The 26,618-nt window shown below is 41.7% G+C and overlaps 2 protein-coding genes across 4 annotated transcripts; both read right to left on the bottom strand.

Annotated features, from left to right (window-relative positions):
* Positions 1 to 2,181: 2,181 nt before the first annotated feature.
* Positions 2,182 to 14,296, bottom strand: slc10a7 (solute carrier family 10 member 7). The gene is made up of 12 exons (XM_030753833.1): positions 14,043 to 14,296; positions 10,846 to 10,928; positions 10,611 to 10,747; positions 9,607 to 9,682; positions 9,483 to 9,521; positions 9,323 to 9,358; positions 8,937 to 9,020; positions 8,654 to 8,819; positions 7,295 to 7,346; positions 6,947 to 7,020; positions 6,395 to 6,540; positions 2,182 to 4,871 (listed from the first exon to the last, which is right to left on the bottom strand). Exons 1-12 carry the CDS (start codon positions 14,140 to 14,142, stop codon positions 4,839 to 4,841), a joined length of 1,026 nt encoding a protein of 341 aa, XP_030609693.1. The 5' UTR covers positions 14,143 to 14,296; the 3' UTR covers positions 2,182 to 4,838.
* On the bottom strand, positions 14,125 to 26,246 carry ttc29 (tetratricopeptide repeat domain 29). 3 transcript variants are annotated; one of them, XM_030753829.1, is made up of 13 exons: positions 26,155 to 26,246; positions 25,389 to 25,508; positions 24,329 to 24,415; positions 23,095 to 23,154; positions 21,935 to 22,086; positions 21,446 to 21,622; positions 20,089 to 20,301; positions 19,194 to 19,279; positions 18,753 to 18,844; positions 17,750 to 17,873; positions 17,560 to 17,649; positions 15,719 to 15,929; positions 14,125 to 14,249 (listed from the first exon to the last, which is right to left on the bottom strand). In XM_030753829.1, the coding sequence occupies exons 2-12, from the start codon at positions 25,460 to 25,462 to the stop codon at positions 15,744 to 15,746; spliced, it is 1,341 nt and encodes a 446-aa protein (XP_030609689.1). In that variant the 5' UTR covers positions 25,463 to 25,508; positions 26,155 to 26,246; the 3' UTR covers positions 14,125 to 14,249; positions 15,719 to 15,743. The 3 variants fall into 3 exon arrangements, with proteins under 3 accessions (XP_030609689.1, XP_030609690.1, XP_030609691.1); XM_030753830.1 differs by having other exon boundaries at positions 25,389 to 25,573; positions 26,155 to 26,242; XM_030753831.1 differs by having other exon boundaries at positions 25,389 to 25,499; positions 26,155 to 26,226.
* Positions 26,247 to 26,618: the final 372 nt, after the last annotated feature.

A 26,618-nucleotide genomic window follows, 5' to 3' on the forward strand; every position in this document is an offset into this window, starting at 1 on the left:
TCACCTAGCAGTCATCTGGTTGTGTGACCCTCTAATGTATTTAAATCCCTGTCAAATGTCAAACAGCTTTCTTCACAGAATTAGTGGCTGCATCAATTGATTCAAATGCTTGTCATCAATATAACCCACTTAACTTAGGCCTAATCCCACAGACCTAGAGACCAGTTGGCAACCTCTCTTTCACCAGTTGTGAAACTTGAAAAAAATACAATGTAAATTGGAAACAGAAAGCGTACTCTGAAGGAGAGAGTTCTCTGTTTCTGGTTTCAGCACTGCTTAGTTTGTAAGTGTTTGCAGACAAGCTGGATCTAATATGCAAACTGCAGGTTAGAAAATGCAAGGATATTTTCAGTGCAGCACCCTATACTTGTTTGTAACCAATCCATGCTAGCAACTACAAGCAAACTCTAGCAGCCACTTGCCAACCAGTGGCAGAATGTATTTTTCTCAAGTCACCAGTGGTTACCAGAAGGGTCAGATCCTACAATGGGATTTCCTGGATTTTTTTTCTTATTTTGCCTCTCATAGTTGAAGCGTATCTATGATGGGAATTACAGACCTCTCTCATCTTTCTAGGTAGGAGAACTTGCACAATCAGTGGATGACTAAATGCTTTTTTGCCCCACTGTATATAGACTAGCACAAAGAGAAAACTACTTTGACATAAAACATAAGAGACTGGAACTGTACCTCTCTTGCTCACAACGCTAATGCATAAGCTAGTATTCAGCCAATGTAGACATAGCATTTTTTGTTGTTTTTATAGCTCTGACAATTTGCATATAGAGCCAGTTGGTTCTGAAATTTTCTCTCTCCTTCTAGAGTTTCAGTAAAAGTAACTATTGTTCAAGAACTTTTAGCTCCAAGACCAACATAAATAATTCACATTCGCTTGTGATAGCACAGCAATGTAGATACATGAGTGCATGAGTATAAATGCAAACACTGTTGTTCACTGCAGTGTTGGCTCCACAGGGAGTTCTGTAAAATGAACTTTAAGGATAAAACTGTGCCCAGTCTTTTCTGTTGCTGAAAGAGATATCCCGATAGCTTTGGGCCAGATTGCTTCTTCATTAGTTTTAAATGAGCAGGGTCTCCAGAGGACCTTTCAGGTCCTGTTGAGCTGACAACCCTTTGGTCCCTGACAGAGCAGGGCTTGGCAGGCTGTCATGAAATTGGCTGTAAACGTTCACGATCCTCCAGTAATTATTTACGCCAACCTCCACCTGAAGTCTGCTGAGCACATTAACAGACTCCATAGGTTTTATAACAAAAACACACAGACTGGAGTTTCTAGGAAGCATCAGCAAGAGCACACACGCTCATTTTCTTCAGAAGAAAATGCTCTTGGCTAAATATTTCTGTCAGTAGAAATTTCTGCCTCCAACATGATTAGAGAACTAAAGCTACAATCTGAGTAGTAAGTCAATCAAGAAGAGAGACATACACCTTTTGGTGGACACCTTTAGTATTTTTTTCTGCATGTATTAAAAAAGATGAATAGAAAAAGTATAAATATACCATAGTGTAAAGATCCTGACATGAGGGCTTTAAGTCCAGCTCTGTAACTGATTGTATAGAAGAGGTTTTATAGACTGTTTCTAACATACTGAATGTCATGCATGTCACCAAAGCGATTAAACTGCTAATCACTAACACTCATATTAAATTGTTAAGTCATGTGAATGCATTCAAAAATATTAAAATAAAATTATATTTTCAGTATCATATGCTTTGTATTTCTTTACTTCAGCTCCCAGAGTTTGAGGCTTGATGCTGGTTTTAAATTGGGTTCGGTTGAGTGTTAAAAGCAGCACAAAGCCTCTGCGGTCTGCTGGCAGTGCTTTTATTGGTTTATTTTATGACTACTCTGTCCAAACGCTGTGACAGAAGAGCCATCTGTCCAGAAAAAGATGGGTCAGTGAAATTAATGAGCTGCCAAGATGGCCCATTTGGTCAGAGAACAACTACAAGGATTTATTATAAAATGCTTCTGGCACTCAGAACAAGGCACTCATTAGGGGTATTAAGACTTAATTAAAGAAGTAAGACAAACATATTCGAGGTACTTCTTCTACTAGCTACTTGGTTTCTGGTGTGTGGAAACTGAAGAAAGTCAATGTGAAGTCCCTGCTCAAAAGATGGCAGTGTGGTACGAAGAAAAGAAAAAGACTTTTGGTGTCTAATTTACAATAGTTCTTTATTACAACAAACAGAAAACCAGACACATACACATCCCATTCATTGTCTTTCCTCCCGCAATAAATTACAGTGGAATCAACCACACTGTAAACAGACTGAACAGAGATCGACTGTAAGCTGGACGACATATGTAGGAAATGACATTTGCGCTGTAAAGGCTTCAGATTGAAAGTAACAGTGACTAACTCCATTGTGAATATGGTAACATTCTCAATCAGAGATATTTAAATCCTAAATTGTTCGTGCAGTATTTTCAAGAATATGTTTGCAGTGAAAATTCCAATCTATTGTTAATTATCCTTCCAAAAGGCTGTTATGTGAACAGGATTGTGTGTGGTTATAAAAACCTACAGAGGATTTATGGAGTCTCAGCTCTTGGCTTGTTTGCCTGTCCACCCTTCGTACCGTAGACAAGCTGCTGAAAAGCATTTGCTTCGGGAGAGGGATATGGAATGCTTCTGCCACTGAAAAAAACATTTTTTTTTGCCATCCAAAAGTCTAAATTTTGGGTTATTATCTCAGATTTTTTACTTACTAGCTCAAACTTTAGAGAAAACTCAAAATTTAGACTTAGCTCTGCCTGTTTATTTTCAGTGGCGTAAACAAGCTCCCATAGGTGGAGGAGACCAAAACCAGAGATAAGAGAACTTGGAGTCATATACTGAACACTTTTCTTTTCTTCCAGGATAGGATTAGCAACACATCATAATTACATGTTGAAAAAAATACTGTAATGTTGGATTGAAACTGGATAAAATCTGCTCATTACTTGCTGGAATTAGAGGTAAATCCTGCTCTGCAGAAAGGTCCGACATAAACACAGTCCTCAGCGCCTCACAGATTCAGGACTGGAAATGCCTGGTAAAGTAGCAAAGTGCTAAAAGGACTTAGAATCTGTAGAGATGTGCCGATAAAGCTGACTAGGAGCACGACCACCTGGTGCTGCTAGCTATAAGCCAGAGCAATTAAAGACAGTGATGGTCATTTTAACATGCTAATGCTTCTTTTTGCTTCAACAGGTACAGAATTAGCAGTGCACAGAGCTACTGTAAGGTGCTCTGATGTGTCCACTGAGGCTTAGTGGAGGTTGTGCTATTATACAACATGAAAGCCCTTAAAGAAAAGTGGAAGTCAGAATTGGTATCATTCACCAGAAGAATGTAAGGATAAAGCAGTGAGAGCAAAGAACAAATCAAAGAAATACTATCAAAGTGACCCTGAGCAAAGTAATGCCCCTTTTTGTTCCCCTGGTGTGTTTCAGTTTGGTCCATCGAATGAGATTCGGAGGGGTGTACTAGAACAACAGCCCTGTGAATATCATGTTGTTCTGATTATGATGAGGAAACATTCAATGTCATACGTCTGAATGAGCTGATGCAGTTCTAGACCTGAAATCACCAACTCCAGATTCCAGGGTTCTAGAATTTAAGACACTCCAAAACACTGACAATATTTAAATTGGATTTTGGCTGGTGGAATAATTACCTTTATTTACTTAGTTCTAGAACAGGACATCATCTACATCCAGAGGTATATTTAGACCTTGACTTTAGAGCCTAAGCGATATGGGATTTTTAAGGCCAATATTTGGTGATTTAAAAATAGGATATTCCAGAAAAATCGGCTGATATCTTTTTTTCCTTTCAGACACATTAAACACAAAACAGATTACCCTAACATTTGTTATGTGTAGTTATTAATTTGTTTACAGTCTGCCCAACTCTGCTAGGATCACCTGGTTGTTCAGTCTGTGGCCTTCCAGATGTGTTGCCAACAGGGAAGTTGCAGAGTGGACAAACCCTGCAACGTCAACACTTGTGCCAATAAATCCAGATAGACTGGCAAATAGCTAATATCAGCCAATAATATCAGTGCTACTTCACTTTTTAACAAAGTACAGAAAAGTCAGAAATTAGTACTGTTCAATAGGAGCCCTCCTAAGAGTCCAAAGCTCTCCTTGTTGGTCCAAGATATAAATGCCCTTTGGTTAGAATCTGAGGGAAACACCCAAATAATGTGGCCAGAAATTTGACTGAGACAGTCACAAATCTTTGAATAAACAAAAAAAGAGAAAGATTTGGCCTGTTAAATTGGACTCACTACATCCGCTTAACAGCCTCCACCCAACTGTGCCACCACAAGACTGCTTCTAAGACATACGGTATTTTAGAAAGCATCAAAAATCCAAACAGCTGGTATGGTACTGTATATTAAATATCAGATAATCCAGCATATACTGAACATAAATGTAACAATCATTGACACTTTCAGGCAGCGACAGGCAGTGAGAAGTTAGGAAAATGTGGAAAAGAAAAGAAGAAAAAACTGGTCCAAGTAACTCCACCCTTCGAGTTCCAAAACTGTCCTGTTCTTGCAGGAATTTTCAGGGCAATCCATATAAAAATATAACTTGCACTTATCTTAAATATAAAACAATATATATGATGGAAACAGGAGTCTTTCCTTATCATAGAAACAAAGAATATTGAGGCAAGCGGTTCCTCTCGTTCCCTCCACTGAGCTGAGGTCTTTGTTGATTGGTAGTAATAAGGCACGTATGAGTACTGCATTCCTCCGCCATAGCCTGCTTTGTATCAGACACCAGAAACCCCACAAAAGCTTTAATCTTCCCCTCGTCAGATGGGCTGCAGCGCTGACAGCTTCACCGCCTGAAAAGAGACAATAAGCATCAAAGAGAAAAGATTCAGAAAGAGCACCAGACAAAAGACAAGATGTTTAGCAGGAGAAAGAACACTGGAGTTATTTAATGGCAGACAACATGAAGCAAATCACACGTTTTCCTCATCCTGGCAACACAGATATCACAGGCAGCTGAAGAAGCTCGTACAACCCCAACACTTAACTGTTCTTCAGTAATGTTACCATTTACCGGGCATGTTACAAAAATAAGAAACCCAGCTTCATAAAGAGAGATTACGCGAAGCAAAAAGGTCGACGTCCCACCACCAACAACACAACCTCAGTTTGACTGACAGCAGAGGGCGCTGTCGCACCCAGAGCTCAAATTTAAAAACACTATTATTTGAAGAATGTGCAAAAAAAAAAAAAACCCAAAAAAACAAAACCAAAAAAACCAAAAAACCCAAACCCATATTGATCTGATTAGGAGTATGACACACCAAAGTGTTCAATATTAAATAATTAATTTAATGCATGAGTGAACATAAAGGACAGCATCGAACAAAAATGAATATTATGATTAAATACAGTAAAATGAACAGAATTACATGCTGTTTTTCATGGTAACAAGGATTTAATAAAGGTAATTCTTATGGATGTAATATGAAAACAAAACTGGCAAGAAATAAATATTGAATGTATAAATCCACTATGTTACTTAAAATTAAATAATTTTTTTAAACTCAGTATATTCATTACATTTTTGACTACAGTTCAAAGCGACAATTTTGAAATAAAAATCAAGATGCTAATTTAAAATTCTGAGAATAAAGTCAAAAATACAAGAATAATATTTAGAAAATAATTTTAAAAAAGTAAAAAAAAAAATAAATCAAAATTTTGAAATTAAAAGAAAAAAAGTTTTAAAAGATCAAGTCAAGATTTTAATTTGCAAAGCCAAAATTATTTCAAACATAATTTTTATAATGTGTGAAAATAAAAATCATGGTTTTAATTTAATAATAAACTTTAAGATTTCATTCAAAATTAAGAACTAAAAGTTGGCTCATTAGGTTAAAATTTTGACTTGTCTTGTTTTTCCAAATTTTTTTGTGCCAGTAATGGGCCTCCATAATTTAGAGGGTTACGCGCAGTAAAATAAGAAAAAAAATTATAATCACAATTTAATCCAGCACACTTGAAATATAAGCAAAAATTATAATTTATTATTATTATATTGTTATTTTTTGCTTTTTTTAATGTACTTAATATTGAACACTTTAGGCTTCCATATATTAGAAGAAAAGAAAACCCAGAGGATCCACACTCAAGTTTTTCTTTAATTATGTACAGAAAATGCTTGAATTGGCTTTGTCGTCCTTCTTACTCACTCAGGGCAGACACGGCCTTATCGCAACAACAGACTAGACTGCAGGAGAGGAGACAAGGTGGAAAGGTTAGTACTGGCATGCAGATGCCATCTCAAGGAGGAGGGAGGTCATGAGCGTTGGAGCTTTGAAACCATCCTCAAAGCGTGCATGTGTGTGCGTACCTTCTGCCGGCTGGTCATCCAGCTGCGGATGGTGGGCACGAGGACGGAGCCGAGCAGGATCTGAGCCGGATGGTAGATCAGGAGGGGGACCGAGATCAGAGAGAGGTGCTCGTAACCTTCAAAGACGATCTTCAACATGGGGATACCTGTGATTAAAATAAATAAGGAAGACGTCATGGACTTTAAGCTAACCACATTTTAAAATTAGACTTCTGAATGAGATGTTGGAGTCACCGTGCTGCCGTGTAGAAAAGATGACTGTTCACTTTCTGCCAGCTCCAGCCTGCAGCAGAGCTCAGGAGCCAGCTTCAGAGGCCTCAGAAGCCCTTTCTAACTCCTCCAGATTTCTCCCCCTCCCCTCTTTACTTTCAAACTTAAAACTTCATGCAGCTCTCAGGAGACAGCCAACACTTTATACAAGTTTTTGCCCACATGCAGGAGCTCTCTTCAAACACAACTTTGATGTGAAGTTTCTCTTTAGCACAAAATCTGAACATCTAATCTGGACGACAGATGCAGCGTGTGATCGTATATTAAAATACATACACCCACCCAGAGTGAGAGACTTGTGCGTGGAGCAGAACACGATGGCGACGGTGTCCGCGGGGCTGAACCTGGAGCCCGACCTGCAGAGAATAAACGGGAAGTAAAAACCTGTCGCCCTCTGGACGGTTCCACCCTCCTGCTCCGTCTGCTGCCTGCAGGCTGCTGAAGCATTTCTGCTCAGTTTAGGGGGACTTTGCCTCAGTGTTCTAATAACAAACTCAGCACTTTGCAGGATGATTTTCCTGATTTATTATTATACACCCTCCCTTGATTGACAGCTGGATTGAAGCAGTTTGAGAAGCTGAAGAAAACAGAGCGGGGTGGGGGGGGGGCGCAGAGGAGGAGGAAGCTTACCTGGTGGAAAAGGCAAACGTGAGCAGCATGAAGCTGATCTGGATGGAGAAAACTGCAGAGAGCAAGAAGAGAGAGATTTCACTTTAACAGCTGTAATCAACAGTTCAATGAACTGTTGATGCAACTTTATGGACCTTGTAATGCAACTTCAGTGACTAACAGCCTGCAGAGTGACCTCTATGTTGAAAATGTCTTCAGTAAGGATTCATTTTATTGGTTTAGTGCTGAGCTCTGGTTGGCCCTTGTAGCTGCTTAGTGCACCTGTAGTTGCTGTAGTCCGTGCTGAGCATGTGTAAATGCACTCAGGTGTTCATTTGCGATTTATAATGAATATCAGAGCTGTATTTGTTGTATATATATTGTCTCTTATATTGTTAATGTCTAGATAGAGTAGGCCGCGTGGTAAACTAACCCCTACACAGTAGGAGAAAGAACAGTTATGTGTGTTAACAGTCTATAAATACTGTTCACATGCACGTGCTCAGCCAAACAGCGACGTTCAAACTTAGGGTTGCATTAGATTAAAGTGTATTTGTAGCCAGATGAGGTCTGTAGGGATTTTCATGGTCATTTGGCGCCCTCTACTGACTCAAACAAAATACAGCACTCAACTGGGCAACTGACATTGCTGTTTTCTGTTCAACAATTTGTGACATTTTGATTTGTAGGAAGGGAAGGGAATGATTTGATTGGATAAATAAATGTGATCTGATTAGTGGATGCCATAGACGGTGTAAATGGAGGTAGCTTCTGGGTCTGAAAAGTGAAGCCAGTGCAGAAGTGGCCAGCAGGGGGCGATACCTGTGGTTGTAAACAGACTTTTGGCGCTATAGAAGTCTATAGGAAAACAGCCCTCTGTTCTGACTTTGGTAAACACTTTCTTGCTGAGTTTATGGACTCAGCCACTGACTTCAGGTCAGTGAATAAAGCATGAAGTTTAGGTCATTCTAAAAGTCAGCAAGGAGGATTATCCAGGGTTTGACAGTTCGAGACGCCCCTCACATCCACTTTTAAAAAGCAAGACGCTGAAGATAGAAATGCTCATCTTACAACATCACGGTAACTACATCCATGGTTTAAGCTGCTAATGGTGGACAATTACACCGGTGCATCACGAGCACACTGAGAACAGCTGCCGCAGGCTCAGGCTGCTGGGGGACTTCCCACAATGCAACGAGCATTTCTGATCCACTCACTTCTGTTCACAACTTTTGTCTCCTGGTTTATGTTTGCCCTCGTCTCTCCCTTCACCCCCTAACTGTGGAAAAGTTATTTGATTCTTAAAACTTCCTTCAGTTCAAATTAACTTAATTTTTTTCCCCTAATCTGCCCATAATGACACGCAGAGGGTGCACTGACTGATGAGGACGACCAGCAGCAGGCTGGTGGGGTCCAGCTCGATGTTGGGATTACTGAAGGTGTCACAGAAGGTGGTGTAGATGATCATGAGGAGGACGGCGCTGCTGACGGCACCGAACGGAGGCTTTCGCCGCTCCAGAAACTCCCTGAGGAAACCACGGCACACCTGTGCACAGCCAAGAAAAAAAAAACCAATTCATTTAGCACTCAGACAGGAAGTGACTTCTTTTTTTCTTTTTAAAAAAAAAAAAAAAATTTCTCTGGGACGTGTGCTGCTTCGTACCTGACCCAGGATCAGAGGCACCACCACGGTCATGAAGAGCTGAGCGAAGATGGAGGAGAAGGGAACGGAGGACGAAGAGCCGAGCTGGAGGAGGAAGATGAAAGGAAACAACAAAAACAATAAATACACAACAAATCAGAACATTATTAATGATATTAATACCACACACCTACACAGCTTATGGCTCTATGTTTACATTTTTATTTTTCTCTATGGAGATATACACAACCATGTTTTATGCCCATAACCTGACCGGGACGTCCTCAGCAAAGTGTAAACCTCGAGCACAGAGCAGGTGAGGGTGTCACAGAGCAGGTGAGGGTGTCACAGAGCAGGTGAGGGTGTCACAGAGCAGGTGAGGGTGTCACAGAGCAGGTGAGACTTACAAAGAGCAGCAGCAGCAGAGGTGTGACAATGATTCCCTGCAGGGGGAAAAAAAAAAAGCATTAGAGCTTTGCCTCTTTGTTCATCACTGCAGGATCTGTTCATTACATCCATAATCCTCCAAGAAATGTGGAACAGAGTCAGATGAAGTCAGATTCTTACCAAGAAGCTTCCAAACGCCGAGTTGAAGATGGCGGCGGCCTGCACGAGCACACACAGAGTTTATCACTTTAGTCAGACACTGCAGGTTTAATTAGACCTGCTTGTGTTTGTGTGTTTGTGTTACCTCGTTGCCTCCGACAGCCTTGGTGAGAATAACGGCGGAAGAGACCGGAGGGGGCATGCAGCTCACCGTCTGTAACCTAGGCAACCACAACAACCACAGCATGAAGGAGGAGGAAGGAGAAACAGGTCTGAGTCACTGCCTGCCTCCTCCGAGGAAGACGTGAGGATGGAGGAATGTTGTTCACTGAACGGGGAATAATCACAGTGACGGGACGACACACACGCAAGGTCTGAACGGGGGGGTGGGGGGGTGTTTGTTTGTGCCTGAGATGATAATAACAGGAATATACCCTCTCTATGACATCACAGAGATCCTAGAGTAGAAAAAACTGTCTGAAACAGAGTTTAAAGCCACCTGAAGGCTGGGAGTGCTCCTACAGATGAGCCCAATTCCAAAAGATGCTGGAAAATCTCATAAATCCATATTCTATTCACAACAGATGGTGGGAAACACATCAAATGTTTATAATGAGACATTTTACTACTTTATGAAAAATATTTTTGAATTTGATTCTGCTTATCCGGGTCCAAGTTGTGGAGGTAGCGGTCTAAGCAAAGATCTCCCTCTGTATGAACAGCTCATCCGGGGGGGGGCTGAGCCATTCCCACCCGTCAGAGAGAGATGATCTCTCCAGGACATGGAGTTTTTTTCCCCTGGGAATTGTTTCAGGAATATCCGAGATGGTCAGGTTGGAAGTTTTTTTTTGTCTTGTCCATGTTGATGAGCTAACATGGACTAGAGGCTAAAAAACCCATTCCTTTCTTTGGGGAGCTGGGAAGAGGGGAGTCACACTTCCTGTTGCAGCAGTCGTAACTAGAACTGCATCCAACGCACACACAGAGCATCGTCTGTATAACCTGTGAATGTGAGTCTTTATGCCAGCCCCTCAGGTACCGTCAGAATAAAGGACAGCATTCACACACGAACACACACACACACACACACACACACACACACACACACACACACACACACGAACACACACACACACACGCGGGTCTTACCCTTTGAGCAGCCATTGGTCGATGGCGGTCAGCGCGAGCACCCTGAGCAGCAGCCACACGGCGAGCGGGAAGAAGATGAGCGTGAAGGACTGAACGAAGAGGTGGAGCCGCACGTGAAGCAGTGCGCTGGTCAGCTCCTGCACACACATACATATGCAGACTTTTCCAAACTGTACCTGAATGCATCCCCGCGTGTTTCACATGTGAGGACAGTGAGAGGGTTGGAGCTGCTCACCTCGGTTTTCAGCGACAGGCCACTGTTGAAGAAGATGAGCGAGACGGCGATGTACGCTACGGTGACCTCTGGCTTTAAAGGACCTGAGGAGAGAAACAGGTCACGCTTTAAAAAATGGCGTGCATGGTTTGGTTCAAATCTGACCTGAGGCCCTTTGCTGCACCTGTTCTCTGCTTGTATTTGACTCGATTGCACTCGTATCACCAGAGTGACAGTAAACACCTTCATCCTGAAACCGTGGATAATTACAGCCTGACCAAAGAAGGCACAGCATGGAGAAAACAGAGAGTTTACAGGTAAACGGTGATCCGCTGTAAGGAGTCAGCAGCTACAGTCCTGGATGCTGCCGGAGCTCAGAGGAGGCCTGCAGCTGCACCACCTGACCAAGCATCAGCCTCTGGGTCTGACCAATGAAGCCAGAGCAGCAGTGCCAAAAACTGCAGTTCCTCTAGTGGCCACTTGAGGCCGGCTCCAAAAGTGACTCACTCCCCACAGACTCCCATGATAAAATGTCCAACTTTACAGCAGAAATAAACATGTTTACAGCCAGGAGGGTGGGATTCTGTCTATAACTCATCCAGCCTCAATACTGGGAGTTAGATGCACGAACACTTTGATCGACAGATGTGTGGAAAAAGGCGGTAACAGGTGGTAATGCCCGCTAGGCCTCACTTCCACTGTGTTTATACACCTGCAGTGATTAGCGGGTATCTGTGAGCCGCAGGTTGGTCAGACACACCAGCCTGAGCGCGCAGAGATGCTACGGCAGCTGAAAAAGACGCGTCGGTCCATCTCAAATCATCAGATTTGACATTTTCTTCTGAACCACCTCTGAAAATGTTACAATTTAACCTTTGAAAAAGGAGGAGGTCTGCACACCAAAAAGCTCCTTGAGAAATTTTAATCCATCAGAGTTTAAAAAAGTGATGTTTCGGGCTGGAATGCCCTTCTTCAGACCAGCCCGAAACGTCACTTTTTTTAAACGCTGATGGATTAAAATTTCTCAAGGAGCTTTTTGGTGTGCAGACCTCCTCCTTTTTCATTGAGTTTTGCTTGGATCCAGCACCCTGGTCAATTTTTTGGATGTGCGTGTTTCTCTTTTATTAACGATTTAACCTTTGGACATGAATAATGGCTGCTGGGAAATTTTAGATTAATATATGTGAGCAACTATGGCAGGTTTTTAATGCATCTCAGTAAGTTTTAAACTTAATCTAGTTGTCAGACTCCTCTAGGGCAACATGTGTGCCTCCAAAAATGAAAAATAAGCATTTATTTAAATAAATTATTTTCTCAGTTATAATTAAAGCACCATCTGGATTAGGCCATCTACTCATATTTTTGTTTTGTGTCACAGTTGCTCAATCCAGCATGAAAACTGAATAAAATCAGCATTTTGTCATGTTTGTAACAGAGAATTTCATGTTATAAAGTATTCCATGTGTTTCATTTTGCATTATTGTGAAATGTAAATATATATCGTTCAGAAATTGTAACTAGTTGTCTTTTGCATTGTGAAGTTTTTTTCTCAGTGTGTGCTCAAATGTGGGACTTTACAGGACTGCTTGAATTTATTTATTTTTAAAATTCTGAATAGCTGATATGCAGATATTTTTGATCCATCTGTATCAAATTACAGATTCTCATTCACTTTTGTGGTGAGAGAGGTGCGTGAACATTTCAGGCTTTTATCTCTAATAGTTTCTGAGGTATTCAAGTTCAAACACTGTGTGAAAAAAGCCCTGAAAGTGAGTGGGTGGACTGTTTTCCCAATAGCAAAAAATATTTGATAAACAAAGCAAAGATTTCACAGCAATCATTTAATTTGTCTGAACTTTGGACCATAAATGTTTAGGCAAATCTGAGCAGGCTCAGCAGAAGGTCGGGGTGATTGTGACCCAGACGAAATCTTTGACATTTAATTCCAGCTTCTTCTGTCACAGTGTGGAGTGTTTTCTTCACCTGACACTTAGAAGGTGGTGCCTGTATGAGAGCTGCCTGAATCCACACAAACTGTAACCATTTATACAGGATGCAGTGACTTTCTCTCCCAAACAATTAAGTGTTGCAACTCAGAAAGAAAACATGACCACATGAGAGCGGCACCATCTCCTAATCTGCACTGTGAGAACCTCTGTTCGCCCACAGATCCTTGATACGCAACTGAAATGAAGACTGACTGCGCCAACCACACACGACAGTTTACAAAAACCGAGAGGTGCACGACTGTGAGCTGAAACAACACTAAGTTGCAGCTGGTTGCAAGGGCAACAACGGTGAGCAAAAAAAAAAAAAAAAAACCCGCCACGACAGAAGGTTACGGGACTGTGCTGATGTCACAGGAGCGCCTGAAGGCATCACCCTGACAGCTGATCTAATCTGCAGGAAAAATGAGCGGAGGCGTTATCAGCTGCGGTAGCGGCTGGCTTATCCTTATCACCGCTTCCGCTTTCTCCACGCTGACTTTAATGGGGACTAAATGAAAAGATACAGATAACCCGCTCGTGGACGCGCACACGGGGGCGCGGAGCGGAGTTTGCCAAGAACAGGGAGGGTTGACGTGCTGCCGTCACCTACTACATGCAACGTGTCACTACCGCGGCAGGTACGGAGGACACACACACACACACACACACACACAGAGGAACCACTGTGACGTAGAGCCTGGCAGCTCCGGCGCTCGTAACGCTGTGAAACAATCCAATTCAAAGAAATCCTGAAACTCTCACTTTCACAAAATCTGACAAAACCCCATTCTGTACGTCACCAGTTTATACATAAATAAAACCAATAATATTTACACTTTATTTCGGCGTACGCCATGTTCACGGAATAACGCATATTTAAGTAGACGGTCAACATTTTGCCTCAAATTTCAGCGAAACAACACTAAACAAAGTCTAAAAGTTTCTAACTTATGAAAAGCAAAATGCTGCCACGAAAATCAGGCCCATGCCGATTTATTTAGTGATTCCTATCGATTAATTTAAGCTGTCGAGCCTTTACCTAAAATATCACCTGTGGCCATGAGAGGAAAGTAAAATACAAGGATTGGAAACTCTTTCAAAGCCTGGCAGTTAAAAGCCAAAAACTGACCACTTAATAAAGCGCAACTGTTATTTCAGAGTCATTAAACATGCCCACATATTTTAAAGCAACATGACTGAACTTCAGTGATGAACTTCCGACCCTCTCACCTCCTTTCACTCCGATGCTGGGCTGCAGTTTGGCCCAGAAGATGACCAGCACGATCCCGATGATGAACCACTCCTTTCGTATCCTCGCCAGGAGGCCCATGTTTCAGCTCGCCGGCGGTTCCCCGGCTCTCCCCGCCGGCCCCCCACTGTCACAGCAGCCGGGACCGAAGTTCCTGGAACTCCAGCGTTTCTTCTTCGGAGCTTTTACTGTCAGAAAACACAGAGAGGGCGAGTAGATGCTTCTTCCGGACACATGGGCCCAAACCGGCCGTAAAGACCAGATGAGAGGCGCAGCAGATTTTTTTTCTCTCGCCTCAAAGCTTGAATTACCGTAATACAACTAAAAGCAGTTAAAAAGATGCCAAAAATTATTTCTGTATGCTTCGTAGCTTTCATTAAACAACATTAATAAATGTATTAAATCTACACATTTTTATCATTTTAAATTTATATAAATATACTATTTTTAAATTAAAAAAATGAAAACTAAGATTCATTTTTAAAATTAAAAATAGGTTTATATATATATATATATATATATATATATATATATATATATATATATATATATATATATATATATATGAACATGGGTGTAATCATCAGTAGCTTTCATTAAATGATATTAACAAATTTTATTCAATATTTAAATTTCAATCATTAACCACAACTAATGTTTTTTGAAGTCTAAACAATCATAGCAAACCTTTTTTTAATTTATTTTTATTGTAAAAAATACAAATATTTTGAAAATGTAGATATGTGGGATTTTTTAAGATAAAAAAAATCTGAAAATACTGATCAGACTGATAAGACTGCTAGAAATAAATCCTAAATAAAGCACTGTAGGAAACAATATACTGTAAAATGGTGTGTGTAATCTAAAAGAAATGATAAAAAAATATATGTTGTACTTTGTATCTCATTAAACAGTAACAAGTTTTATTAAATTAAAAAAAAGCAGCTTGTGTCCCTGACACAGGAAAAGGAGGCCGTCTGTTTTGTACATAATTGTTTTTTGTTTGACTGAGGTGTAAATGAATAGTGCATGGAATTGTAAAGCATTGTAAAACATTATCCTGAATATATTTTTACTGTAACGCAACAGTTGTTTTCTAAATTTCATAAGCAGATGTGTTTAAGTAAAATTGTATGGAAGCAAGATTTAGTCATTACAGTAAAAATGATCACTGAAGCCTCATCATTAGATTTTAACCAAACTGACAAAGAATCAGACTTCACTTAATGTCCACTGTGGACTAAATGAGACAGAAGCAGGTGGACAAGCAGAAGCACACAAACTGAGCGACTCTGATCAGGCAGGAATGGAGTCATGATTCGGTCCAGGAGCTGCTAATCCAGCATGCCACAGAGAACTGCAGGGAGTCTCTGAAACTCAGGAAATGCTCACAACTGCTCTGCATTGTTCTCCATGTGAGGAAAACGATGCACTCCAGCGGCACTACACATATATTCATAACCAAGTCCTGACACCAGGTGACCTCCGAAAACCCTGATAATTATGAACAGGCCTTTCCCTTTAGTCTGTGTGTGGTATGAAGTCGACGCTCCTCTCAAAACGAGGAGGGACTCAGAGTCTTTGAGTGCTTAAAAGGAGATGAAACCATCTAAAGCAAGAAATCCACAGCAGCTGTCAGGATTTTATGTTTATTTACCATAAATGCTAATGAGTAAATCTGCTCATTTCTTCATCATATCATTAAATGATGCAGGAGAGTAATACTCCTCAGAGTCTGCGTTGAGGTCCTCACGTCCTCGTCTCACCCTCCAGGCGAGCAGCCGATGCAGGGCGGCGGGTGAAGACGACTTCAGGTCTGCGCTGTATTTTCCAATTGTGGCGTAAGCGCGAGCAGAGGCCACCAACACCTGGTGGAGGCAAAGAAGCAGCAGCACTCTCACAGCCTCGCAGTCAAAATAAAAATCAACCAAATCTGAGGAAACCTCCCACCTGACCCCCCCCAGAATCAGCTGATTTTTTTTTTTTAATACAATAACTTCAGTTAAATTAATGAAGCCATGAAAAAGTTTTACCTTCATGCTATGAATATTTTCAAAGCTCATAGGCGTAGACTGAAATTTGGCCCTTTTTAATTCCCGTTGTTTTCCCATCATTTTAGCTTTAACACCCTCTCCATGATTTGTGGTCAAAAGACAAAAATCCTTTTGCTTTTTCAGCGTCATCTGTAGCACCTTACAGCATCATTATAATGAGATAGATCAAAGTTTCAATAGAAAAAATTCACGAGGTTAATGTCTATGACATAGAAGCATTGGTTCCCTGGATGTTTGACCTTTGACCTTCACTGGAGAAAACTTCAAAACATAAATTTTGGGTGAACTTTAAAGGGTCATATCATCATGTGGGATAAACAAGCTGTCAGGTCAAAATGAGCTATAGCTCTAAGGATTCTGGTTTTGATATTACTGTGATATTGTTGAGTTTTCTGGTTCTGGATTTATTTTTTTTTTTTTCCTGTTCTCGCCTTTAGTCGTTCCTCTGTCCCGGTGAATCCTGCCTGTCTCTCTGTGTGGTCATTTTCTGTTTTACTTTGACAGTTGAGGGTTTCCCTCATGTCTTGATTTGGCTTTTGCTTCTTTTCTGTCCGATTGTCACATTTGAACTGATTAGGTACATTTGGGTCTTGTTTTCCTCCTGTTTTAATGCCCACTCAGTCCCCTGTGCATTCAAAGGCTTTTGTCATGTTGTCACTGTGCTTTCTGGTCTCCTCCGTCCTGTAACATAGACTGAAGGATGTCTCAGTTCGTTAGGAGGAGAGAGGAGGCTGCAGAAGGCGCTCTAATCAAGCATGCACAGGTGTCTGCCCCTCACTGTTTCTGTGTCTGTGATTAACAAAAGGTACAATATCTGTCACATTGTGTCCTGTTGTGAATTCAATAAAAGTGTCTCTAAATACAAAAAAATTTATGAGCACTGATGTAGAGAAATATAGCTGCAGATGGACTATAACTAAAAATTCTATGATAAAGTCGTGTCAAATGTCATATTTAATTAACATCACTTTAAAATGTCACCTCGACTCCCCACCTCGGGGAAGGACACGAGGTGGGGAGTCGAGTATCTGCAAACAGAAATGGAAAAGGGGGGATTTCATGGTGTCCCTTTAGTCTTCATCAAAAGGCCCTCGTTTGGTTTGCACTAATAAATGCTGCTGCCTGCAGTCACTGATAAAATGTTGCTCAGTGTTTTTTTCTATATTGTCATGGATATTGTTCATCACTAAAACTGGACTATCGTGATGTAATTTTGAGACTGTCTCACTCACCCCTCTGATCGATGTTTCCTGGAATGGCCCTACAGTCTGTACCTGACATTTTCACTTCGCACAGTAGGAAAAGTGTAACTAAACCTTTACCGAAGATTAGATTCAGGTCACAGTAGGTCGTGACACAAAGTACGTGTACAGTCACATGATTCAGTTAAAAAAAAAAAAGAAAGAAGTCTGGCTACCATTAAAACCTTTAAGAAAAGACTTACCTGCGCTCTCTGCAGCTGAGCAACATCTTCTGTGCTGCAGGCCACCTCATAGCCCTGCTGGTAGTACTCAGCAGCTCTTGTATACTGACTCTACAGAGACACACGGGGGTGGGGGGGGTCAGTGCTTCTGGCTTTGAAAGTGGAAACTTTAACACTAAAGGCCAGAAAACACAGTGTGAGGCTCAGATACCTTGCTGTGATGGATGTTTCCCAAACACAGGAAGATGTCGACCAGTCTGTGCTGCAGCCCGCTGCTGCGAGAGACGGCAGCTAACTTCTCCAGACACTCGACTGCCTCGTTAACGTTTCCCTCACTGTCTCACACACACACACACACACACACACACAAACATCTGACTACATCTGGCAGGTAAAAAAATAGTGACACACATTCAAACCCAGACCTAAATAATGATAGCAAAAAATGTAATAAAATACACAAAAGCTTGAGTGTACACAAATGTGTGAGTCAGAGTTATAATAATGAATACAATTATTAGTATTTATTATCTATCCATCCATCTTATTCTGCTTAGCCTTTTCAGGGTCATGGAGGGGTTGGAGCCTGTCCCAGGTGCTGTAGGGTACACCCTGGCCAGGACACCAGCCTGTCGCAGGGCTACCACAGAGACAGACAACCAACCATCCACACTCACACCTGTGGGCCTTTAGAATCACCACTAAGTGCGTGTTAGTGGGAGGAAACCAGAGTACCTGGAGAAAATCCACACAGACACGGGGAGAACATGCAAACTCCACACAGAGAGACCCTGGCAGAATCAAACCCACGACCTTCTTGCTGTGAGGCAGCAGTGCTAACACCGCACCACCGTGCTCCCCCATCAGTATTTACTGTGTTTTAAATGAGATTTTATTTTATTCTGTCTTTTTCAAATTAGTTTTTTTTTATTGTGCTCGTGTGTGTTCAGCTTTAGTTTATTTATTTATTTTTTTATTAGTTTCACTGATAGTTTTAGTCTTTTTTAAAATTACAATATGGGTGTGTATGTGTGTGTGTGTGTGTGGGGGGTTAAGACAGTTACACTGAAACCTCCTGACACTGTGTTGTTGAGATATTTCACTAAACTGAAGACATTTCTGTTATGATTTTATTTTATTTTTCAAGTAGTTTTTTTATTTAAAATGTGTGTGTGTGTGTGTGTGTGTGTGTGTGTGTGTGTGTGTGTGTGTACCTCTTTAGAGACGTGGCAAAAGCGTTGTAGGCCTTCACCAGTCTGTCTGTGTCATTCAGGCTCTTGAAGATCTCCATGCTGGTGTTAAAGAACTGGGCACAAACACACACACACGCGCGGAGTTTGATTTGCTGTTTGGGGTTTATTGTTGCCCCTCCTCAGTGTTTCTTGCTCTCTTATTTCAGTCCCTGTACCCTCCGGTGTTCTCTTGTCATATTGTTTATTTTTGTTTTCTGTGCTGTGATTGTTTTACTTCCTGTCCAAACTTTTTTGAGATGTGTTGCTGCTATCAAAATCAAAATGAGCACAGAGTTACTGTATAAATATTTACACCAATTACTGCTGTTTTAAACTGAGCATCTCACCACAGAGATAAAGAAGCTGACTGGGTTTCTTCATGGACTGATGATGTCCAGCACTCATTCACACAGTCTTTGGTACCTTTTGGGCTGAGCCATGCTCTTCTGCTCCCTGATAGGCCAGGCCTACTTGGAACGCTGCCTCTCCTTCCAGCGCTTTGTCTTCAGCTGAAACAGATATTAATAACTAAGTTGTAACACCTCATTTTTGTGCAGTTCTATCAGAGTAGATGGCAGTTATGTGGATCTTTTAAATGCAGGCCCTCTGATGTCTGTTTGGCAGCTTCACCTTTAACCAGGTGTAGAAGTGGATATTTAACAGTTCACCCCAAAGTCCCAGCTGATCGTGTTTATCCTGCAGACAATATATTTTCGACTTCCCCAAAGGAAAATCATCAGGATTGTAGTAAAAGGTATTTTTAAGCACTTATGTTAGATGTTAGTTTATCAAATGCCCAGAAATAACAGAAAAAAGCATAAAGGCAACTTCTGCCAACCTAAAGAAGCGTGCAGCCAGCTAACAGCACAGCTCAGCTGAGGGGTTGCCATTAATGTGGTGTTGGCAGTTTGTTAGAATGGAAATAGGTTCGTGGACTTTTGAGTAAGTGGGTCACGATTTATAAAAAGAAGCTCTGCTGCAGAGTTTTTTGCTTTGAGCACTTTGAGGCGAGCGCCTTCTCTTTTAGGGATGTGTTAAAAATTGCATTTTATTTTGATAAACAGACAAAATAAATCTATAATTCTCCTGCTTCTCTTCAGAAAAATAAATGATTATTGCTCCTTGGATATCAGGACCAGTTTTTAACCCCCTCAGAAAATATGGTAGTCATTGTTTAGCTGAATATTTCTCTGCTCCGTCCTTCACTGCAAACCTCTCAGCACAAACACCTCCTCCTCCATCTATTTTTGTTCTAGATGTTACACATGTGTGTTTCTGTGCTGCCTCTCACTGTATTTACAGCTCTGCTTCCACCTACACTCTGTGGCTCTGCTGTAGCCTTTGTGCAGCAGCGTCAGGGTCTTCTCATAATCTCTGGCGGCCAGCGGAGCCTCCGCGAGCTCTCTGTAGATCCTCCACAGATCCCGGCAGGCCCGGAGCTTCAGGGATCCACCATCTGAGTCCAGCCAGCCGCCATCCTCTGCCTGTTGGAGGCAGCGCTCGCCCTGCTGCTTCGCCTTCTCCAGATCACCTGACAGAGGAGACGTCAGACCTTTTAGAACAGGGGTGCCCAAAGTCCTGGCCCGCAGGCTGCTTCTGGCTCCACCCCTAATTCTGGTCTGTGAATTGATGTCAAAAATAACATACAATTTGGCCTTTTAAGTTACTTTTTTGACATTTTACTTAAACCTCTTAATTGGAGGGGAAGGCGAAATGTCAAAAAAATAGCTTAAAGAGCCAAATTGTCTTATATTTTTGACATCAATTTGCGGACCAGAAGTAGGGGTGGAGTGGGGGTGTTTTAGAAGAACAAGTGCAACATGGAGTGAGTGAAGCCATCTGTCACAGGAAGTCAAACCTTTTAACAGTTCAAATGATCTGAATGCTGATTCGGCTCACTCGGGAGAGAAGGTGACCCATGTGTCATAAGGCTGATGGAGAGGCCTGTGGTTCTGAGGCTGTTTACTGTGTGTCGTCTCCCGGTCTTTCTCCCATATTCTGTCTTCTCTCCACTGTCCTTTCACAATAAAGGCTAAGAAGCCCCCAAAATACACTTAAAAAGAACTGACTGGTTTCAGTTAAGTCTGCTTTTAGGGTTAAAGTTAGAATTAGGTTCAGGTTTAATATTCCCAAAATTAAAACTCCTGCAGCCCATCCTTTAAATCTTCTGCAGCCCGCTCAAACCTTTAATCACAGCCACACGAGCCTATAAAGACTTTACTGCTTTTGAGTTTTATTGATTCAGAAAAGTGTAATCACACCTTACATAACAAAGACATGGAGTTCAAAAGTCTTATTGTAGGTGGCAAAAGGAAAACTGTTAACTGAGACTGAACCTCAAATCAAAATAAACCACAACGAAAAAAAAATGTAACTTTAGTTTTATAAGTTCATCAGAGACGTGATTAAAGGTTTGTAGAGGCCACAGTTTGGAAATGGCTGTTCTTGAGGAGCCTCTGCTCAAAATATGAGAACAGCTCATCCAAATGACCTCAAACTTGGCACTGCGCTTACTCCGCCCACCAGAAATAAACCAGCCAAGTGTGAGGCTGAGTGGACGGTTGGTTGTTAAAACAGGCGAAGAACAGACGGAGACAGAGAGAGAGATTCCTCATCATTCATTTTGCTCTGTGTATGTACTCTGTGTGTGTCGGTGTGTGTGTGGGTCTGTGCACCTTGACCCAGGTAGAGCTCAGCCAGGCAGGCCCGGGCCTCGGTGGCCGCTCTGGAGATCCCCCCTTTCTCTCTGTCAGCACAGCTGTGGTAGAAGTAGAAGCGGAGCCAGAGGTCCTCGGGGGCCGAGAAGTACCGACCCAAAAGGAGACGCTGCTCACAGACTGTGGACCAGACACCTGCAACAAAAACACCCAGATTTATACTTTTACCTTTGGAAGAACCATCTCAGCCAACCCTGAGCTACACCTGGACCATAAAACTATCTGATTCTGTTATCTGCAGACAAAACTTCACTCAGTACCTCAGTGACACACAGACCCATTCATCTAATCACTAAATGAAACCTTACTGTAATCAGAGGGATTGAATCTTGGTTTCAGCACACGTTATGGACACAAGGCTCTTTGTGTGTGTGTGTGTGTGTGTGTGTGTGTGTGTGTGTGTGTGTGTGTGTGTGTGTGTGTGTGTGTGCGTGTGTGTGTGTGTACCGGTCCTTTCAGCCTCCTCGGCCCGGCTCAGGTGCAGGCTGATGGTCTCCATTTTCTGTGTTTGCTCCACCAGAGGAGCCTGAAGTCTGACTGACCCTGGTTCAGCCGTTCCCTGATCAGAGCTCAGCAGAGAAAAGAGCTCAGAGAACGACCTGAAGGAACACAAAACTGATTTTTTTTAAGCTGCAGTTTTGTATAATTTAGATATCTAAAGAGATCATATTCAGGTTTGTGGAAAAACTGTGTTGATAATAGTCGGAGTTTATTGTTTTATGTTCACACAACAGAACAGAAGAGCTGCTCAGAGGAGCTACCATCCTGAAGTTCTGCAGTCACACTGGGGTTGCCAGGTTTGGTGCCTCACAGACTCCATAATCAAAAATCTGTCCTCATCAAATAAAAAATTTAAATTAACAAAATTACCACCCAGACCTCCAGGGAAAGTTTATTCCATATTTTTTAGCTAGAAATTTGCAGCACTGAAGCAGAATACCTGCTATGATGAAGCCGCCATCTTCCATAACTACTGCAGCAAAATCAATGTTTAGGATCTGAATTATTTTAGTTTATAATGGGTCTGTTTGGTGCACAGTTCTAATTATCTATTCAAAGGAGAAGTGCATTGTGCTGCAGGCAGTAATTACTCAACTTGCCAAAAAGGTCTGATTTTCTTTGATACGTTTGTAGCGCCTACATCAGTCAAACCCCCTCAAACATGCTCACTTTGCTTTTGGGTGTTTCCATATCAGATTCATCAGTGTTAAATTATTCTGACACAGAAGGAATCGCAGCTGTAGGACGAGCCTGACGTCAACGTGTAGGTAAAAAGGAAGCAGAAGTTTTCTCCAGCGAATTATCGGAAAAACAGCTCAAACCTCGAGGGCTTTTTCTTCTGCTCCTCTGTGTCAGAGGCAGTAAACTGCTGCTGAAACTAAGATATATCCCATGATACTCAAAGCTGGTTATAGAAAGAAGATTTTGTCTACAGATTGGGAAATCTGGAGTGGGTTTGGTTGCAGTTTTAAATCTCGTGCATCCACCTAAAAACTGCTGCAAACCTGTGTGAATTAAAAAGTGCCACTCTGTGCAGTTTCAGGGCCTGTGGCTCCAAATATTCAGGGCATGAAGGTGTTTCAGATATCTGTGGCAGAGAAACATACCTGTGGAAGCCTTCCTGCAGCAGCTGCACGCAGATGCTCTGCTTCGGGCTGTTTCTGAACCTGATGTGAGAGGAGGAAGAGGAGGAGCAGCAATCATTACAGGTGCGAGAGACGAGGAAGATGATGCACAGCAGGACTCACAGGTCAGGATGGAGAAAAATCAGCTGCTCTGTTTGGCAGCAGAGGAATGCAGAAACCTTTCTGTTTCTGCATTCTGATCACTGAGCGTCCAGCTGCAGCACAGGAGGTCAGCTCAGGCAGGATTCATCGCGTCTCCACTTTAATACAGAAACTCATTCTGTGGAGTCTGTTACATTTATTACTCAATAGATCTGAAATCCCCTTAAACTAATTACTGGATGGCACCTTAATGCCTTGGGGGGGGGGGGGGGGGGGGGGGGGGGCATCATGGCTTTCTTTGGCTTAGCTGAAACATGAACCCTCAGACTGAGATCATGGGTGTTAAGCTGGGCTCTCTGCTTCAGGCTCTGAGCACGCTCACATGAAAAGCAGCATCTCACGAGTCCTGTCACTCTTTTGCTGCACAAAATGATCCCTGTGAGTGCAGCTGACCGCAGTCAGAGACATTATCTGATGATGGTGATGATAAAATGGTGAATACAATTCTATACAGAACAGAAATCTTGGGATTTCTCACACAGAGCAGTAAAATAAAGCTTCCTGTGACGCAGGCTAACGGGGTTTTATACCCGTGTTAAATCTACCCTGTAGGTGCATCATAACCACCTTGTGAAAACCTACGCTGTAATCTGATGCGATTTTATTTGTCTCTGTTGCGGCTGGCACCTCATGTAAAACTCTGGGACACAACCACGAGGTATTTAACACATTCAAACGTCACGCACAAGCATGAATGATGGCAACGGCGTCACAGCCTGCGTGGGTTACATGGTGGACTCACTGCAGTAGTCTAATCAGCCATAATAAAGGAGCTTTAACTGGTCGACAGATTAAAGTGAAGTCAGTTTTACGAACAGGTAGCTCTGGTGTGTTCTAGCAGCTGCAGTTCTTAGCAGCTTCATTTTATAATGAGAATCAAGTATTAAAAAATGTGCACGTTTTCTGCATCACAGATACAGCTGATGGAGTAACAGATGTCAGTGTACCTGCCAAGAATAATGAGAAGAAAAGCAAATCTAAAAATAAACTACTGGGAAATGAAGGTGTGCTTCCTGTGCCAGAATCCACCTGGTTACAGCGAGGCTGAACTCACAGAGCGATGTCTTTACTGCTCAGAGTCTCGGCTGGATGAGCCGGTGCCAGTCTGGCTCGGAGGGACTCCTTCACCTGCTTCATCCTGCTGAAAACCACACACACACACACACACACACACACACACGAGAGAGAGCTGCGTTTCCATCACTTCAGAGAGTGACCCAATTCCAATCCAGCCCTGCTGCTGTGTTGCTACACCCTCTGCTCTAAACCAAGCAGCTTTAAGTGGAATGGGTTAAAAAGACCTCCAATTAGCTCCAATCCTTCTTTTAAACCTCACTCTGTGAAGGTGCAGCACTTTTGTTGAGGAAACTGCGTGATTACTTCAGGACTGTGCAGTCATAAACTAAATTAAGCAATTAGGCATGTTTTTGAAAAATGTGTCATAATTCATCTGTTGTTAATAAGAAAAATGAAGAAAATAATTTTTGGAAATGTTAGAAACACCTGAATGAAACTGAAACAGAACAGCAGCACTCTGCAGTAAGTTATGACTGGAATACATCCATCTGATAGCGCTGCAAATCACCAGATATGCTGATTGCAACTTCCTGTTTCCCCTCTGAGAAAGGCAAGGACATGCTTCAGTCCCACCCTGTCTTTAAGAGACCCACCAGCAGCTGTAAGAGCTGTAACTCCACACAGAGACTGCTCAAAGTGAGTTTAATGTTTACTATAATTCAGCGAGGGTTAGTGCTGTCCTCAGTTTAACAGCTGATGTTTGTAGATGACACTGTGATCTGTAGTGAGAGTAGGGAGCAGGTGGAAGAGAGCCTGGAGAGGTGGAAGTATGCTCTGGAGAGGAATGAAAGTCAGTAAAAGGAAAACAGAATGAGAAGGAGACAGGTGTAACAGTGAAGCTGCAAGGAGAAGAGATGGTGAAGGTAGTTTAAATACCTGGGGTCAACCATCCAAAGCAGCACACAGTGGAAGTGGAAGAAGAGAATAAAGAGATGGGGAGTCTGGAGATCACCTACAACACTGAAATAATCCAACTACCTCTTATCAGTAATAACACTGTGACCTCTGTTCTTTCCTGTCCTGCAGCTGAGGCTTACCTGTAGCAATTGCTCCTCTCCTGATTGCTTTTGTTGCTATTAATTTCAGGGAGAAACCCAGCTGCTGTGTTCATCTTCACCTGTAAGTCAGCCTGGCAACACTGATCCTTTCTGTTTAAACTTCATCAGATCTCAGTCAGTTAAAACAGCTCTAAATGATCTGCTTATATTTCCTGCTAATAAAGCTTTCATATTGATTGAAACAGTTTTGCTGCGTCCAACAGGATCATCAATGTGCACAGTTACATCACCATCCATCCATTTTCTTCTGCTTAGATGGATGGATGGTGATGTAACTGGCACATTGCAACACTACATTATAATTAAAAAAATTACTGTTTAAAAAAAATACTGCTCTTTTACTGATTTTTTTTTTTTTAGCTAGCTGCTGATGTTAACAGAATACATTTACCAATAAACTGTTATACGCAAAGACACGGCCACACTGGTGATATTTATCGCTTAACGTTTTAAAGACACACCCAGAGACCCCAAAATTAACAGAACAAAATTGATGCCCATGACACACCCACCTGCACCTGTGTGTGTGTGTGTGTGTGTGTGTGTGTGTGTGTGTGGAGGGGGGGGGTGGCCGTGAGCTGGACCTGAAAGCTCCAGAGGGGAAGCTGTGAAGTGGCGATAACGCAAACCGAAATAAACTGCCTGCAAAAACATTAACATTAAATTAACCGGAATTAGAAAACACATTCTTCCTCACTATTATCCCTTTAAATATAAAATACAGATAAACGAAATATGAACTCACCGCGAGTTTTATAAGAAAAAAATCTTTCGTTGTTTTTAAGGTTTTCACGAAACCTGCAACAGCGTACTGTCGTCACTATGGCAACAACGGACAGGGAGCAACAAGATGAACTGTTTCCGGTCAGGTGGTTCCTTAGAACAAAAAAAAGAAAAAAACAACAACGAGCGACAGAAATTTATTTATTAATATTGCAATTATGGTATTTTCATATGTATGGGTATTTCATTTATAAAAGAAAAAGAAAAAAAGTGTAAATTTCACAAGACACTAAATATACTATTTTGCTTTCTTATCTTTTACAAAAAATAAAAATAAAAATAAAAACATACCCATTTATAGATGCCTGGAAGTTTTATTTTCTGGTGTTCTTATTTTTTTTCCACAAGTACAGAAACATTTTATGCTGAGGTTATGCTGAGGTGCCCGGTCATATAAAAAATCTAAAGGAAATTGGTTGTTACTTT

Source organism: Archocentrus centrarchus, chromosome 18 (genome assembly GCF_007364275.1).
Source record: "Archocentrus centrarchus isolate MPI-CPG fArcCen1 chromosome 18, fArcCen1, whole genome shotgun sequence".
Taxonomy (NCBI): Eukaryota; Metazoa; Chordata; class Actinopteri; order Cichliformes; family Cichlidae; genus Archocentrus; species Archocentrus centrarchus.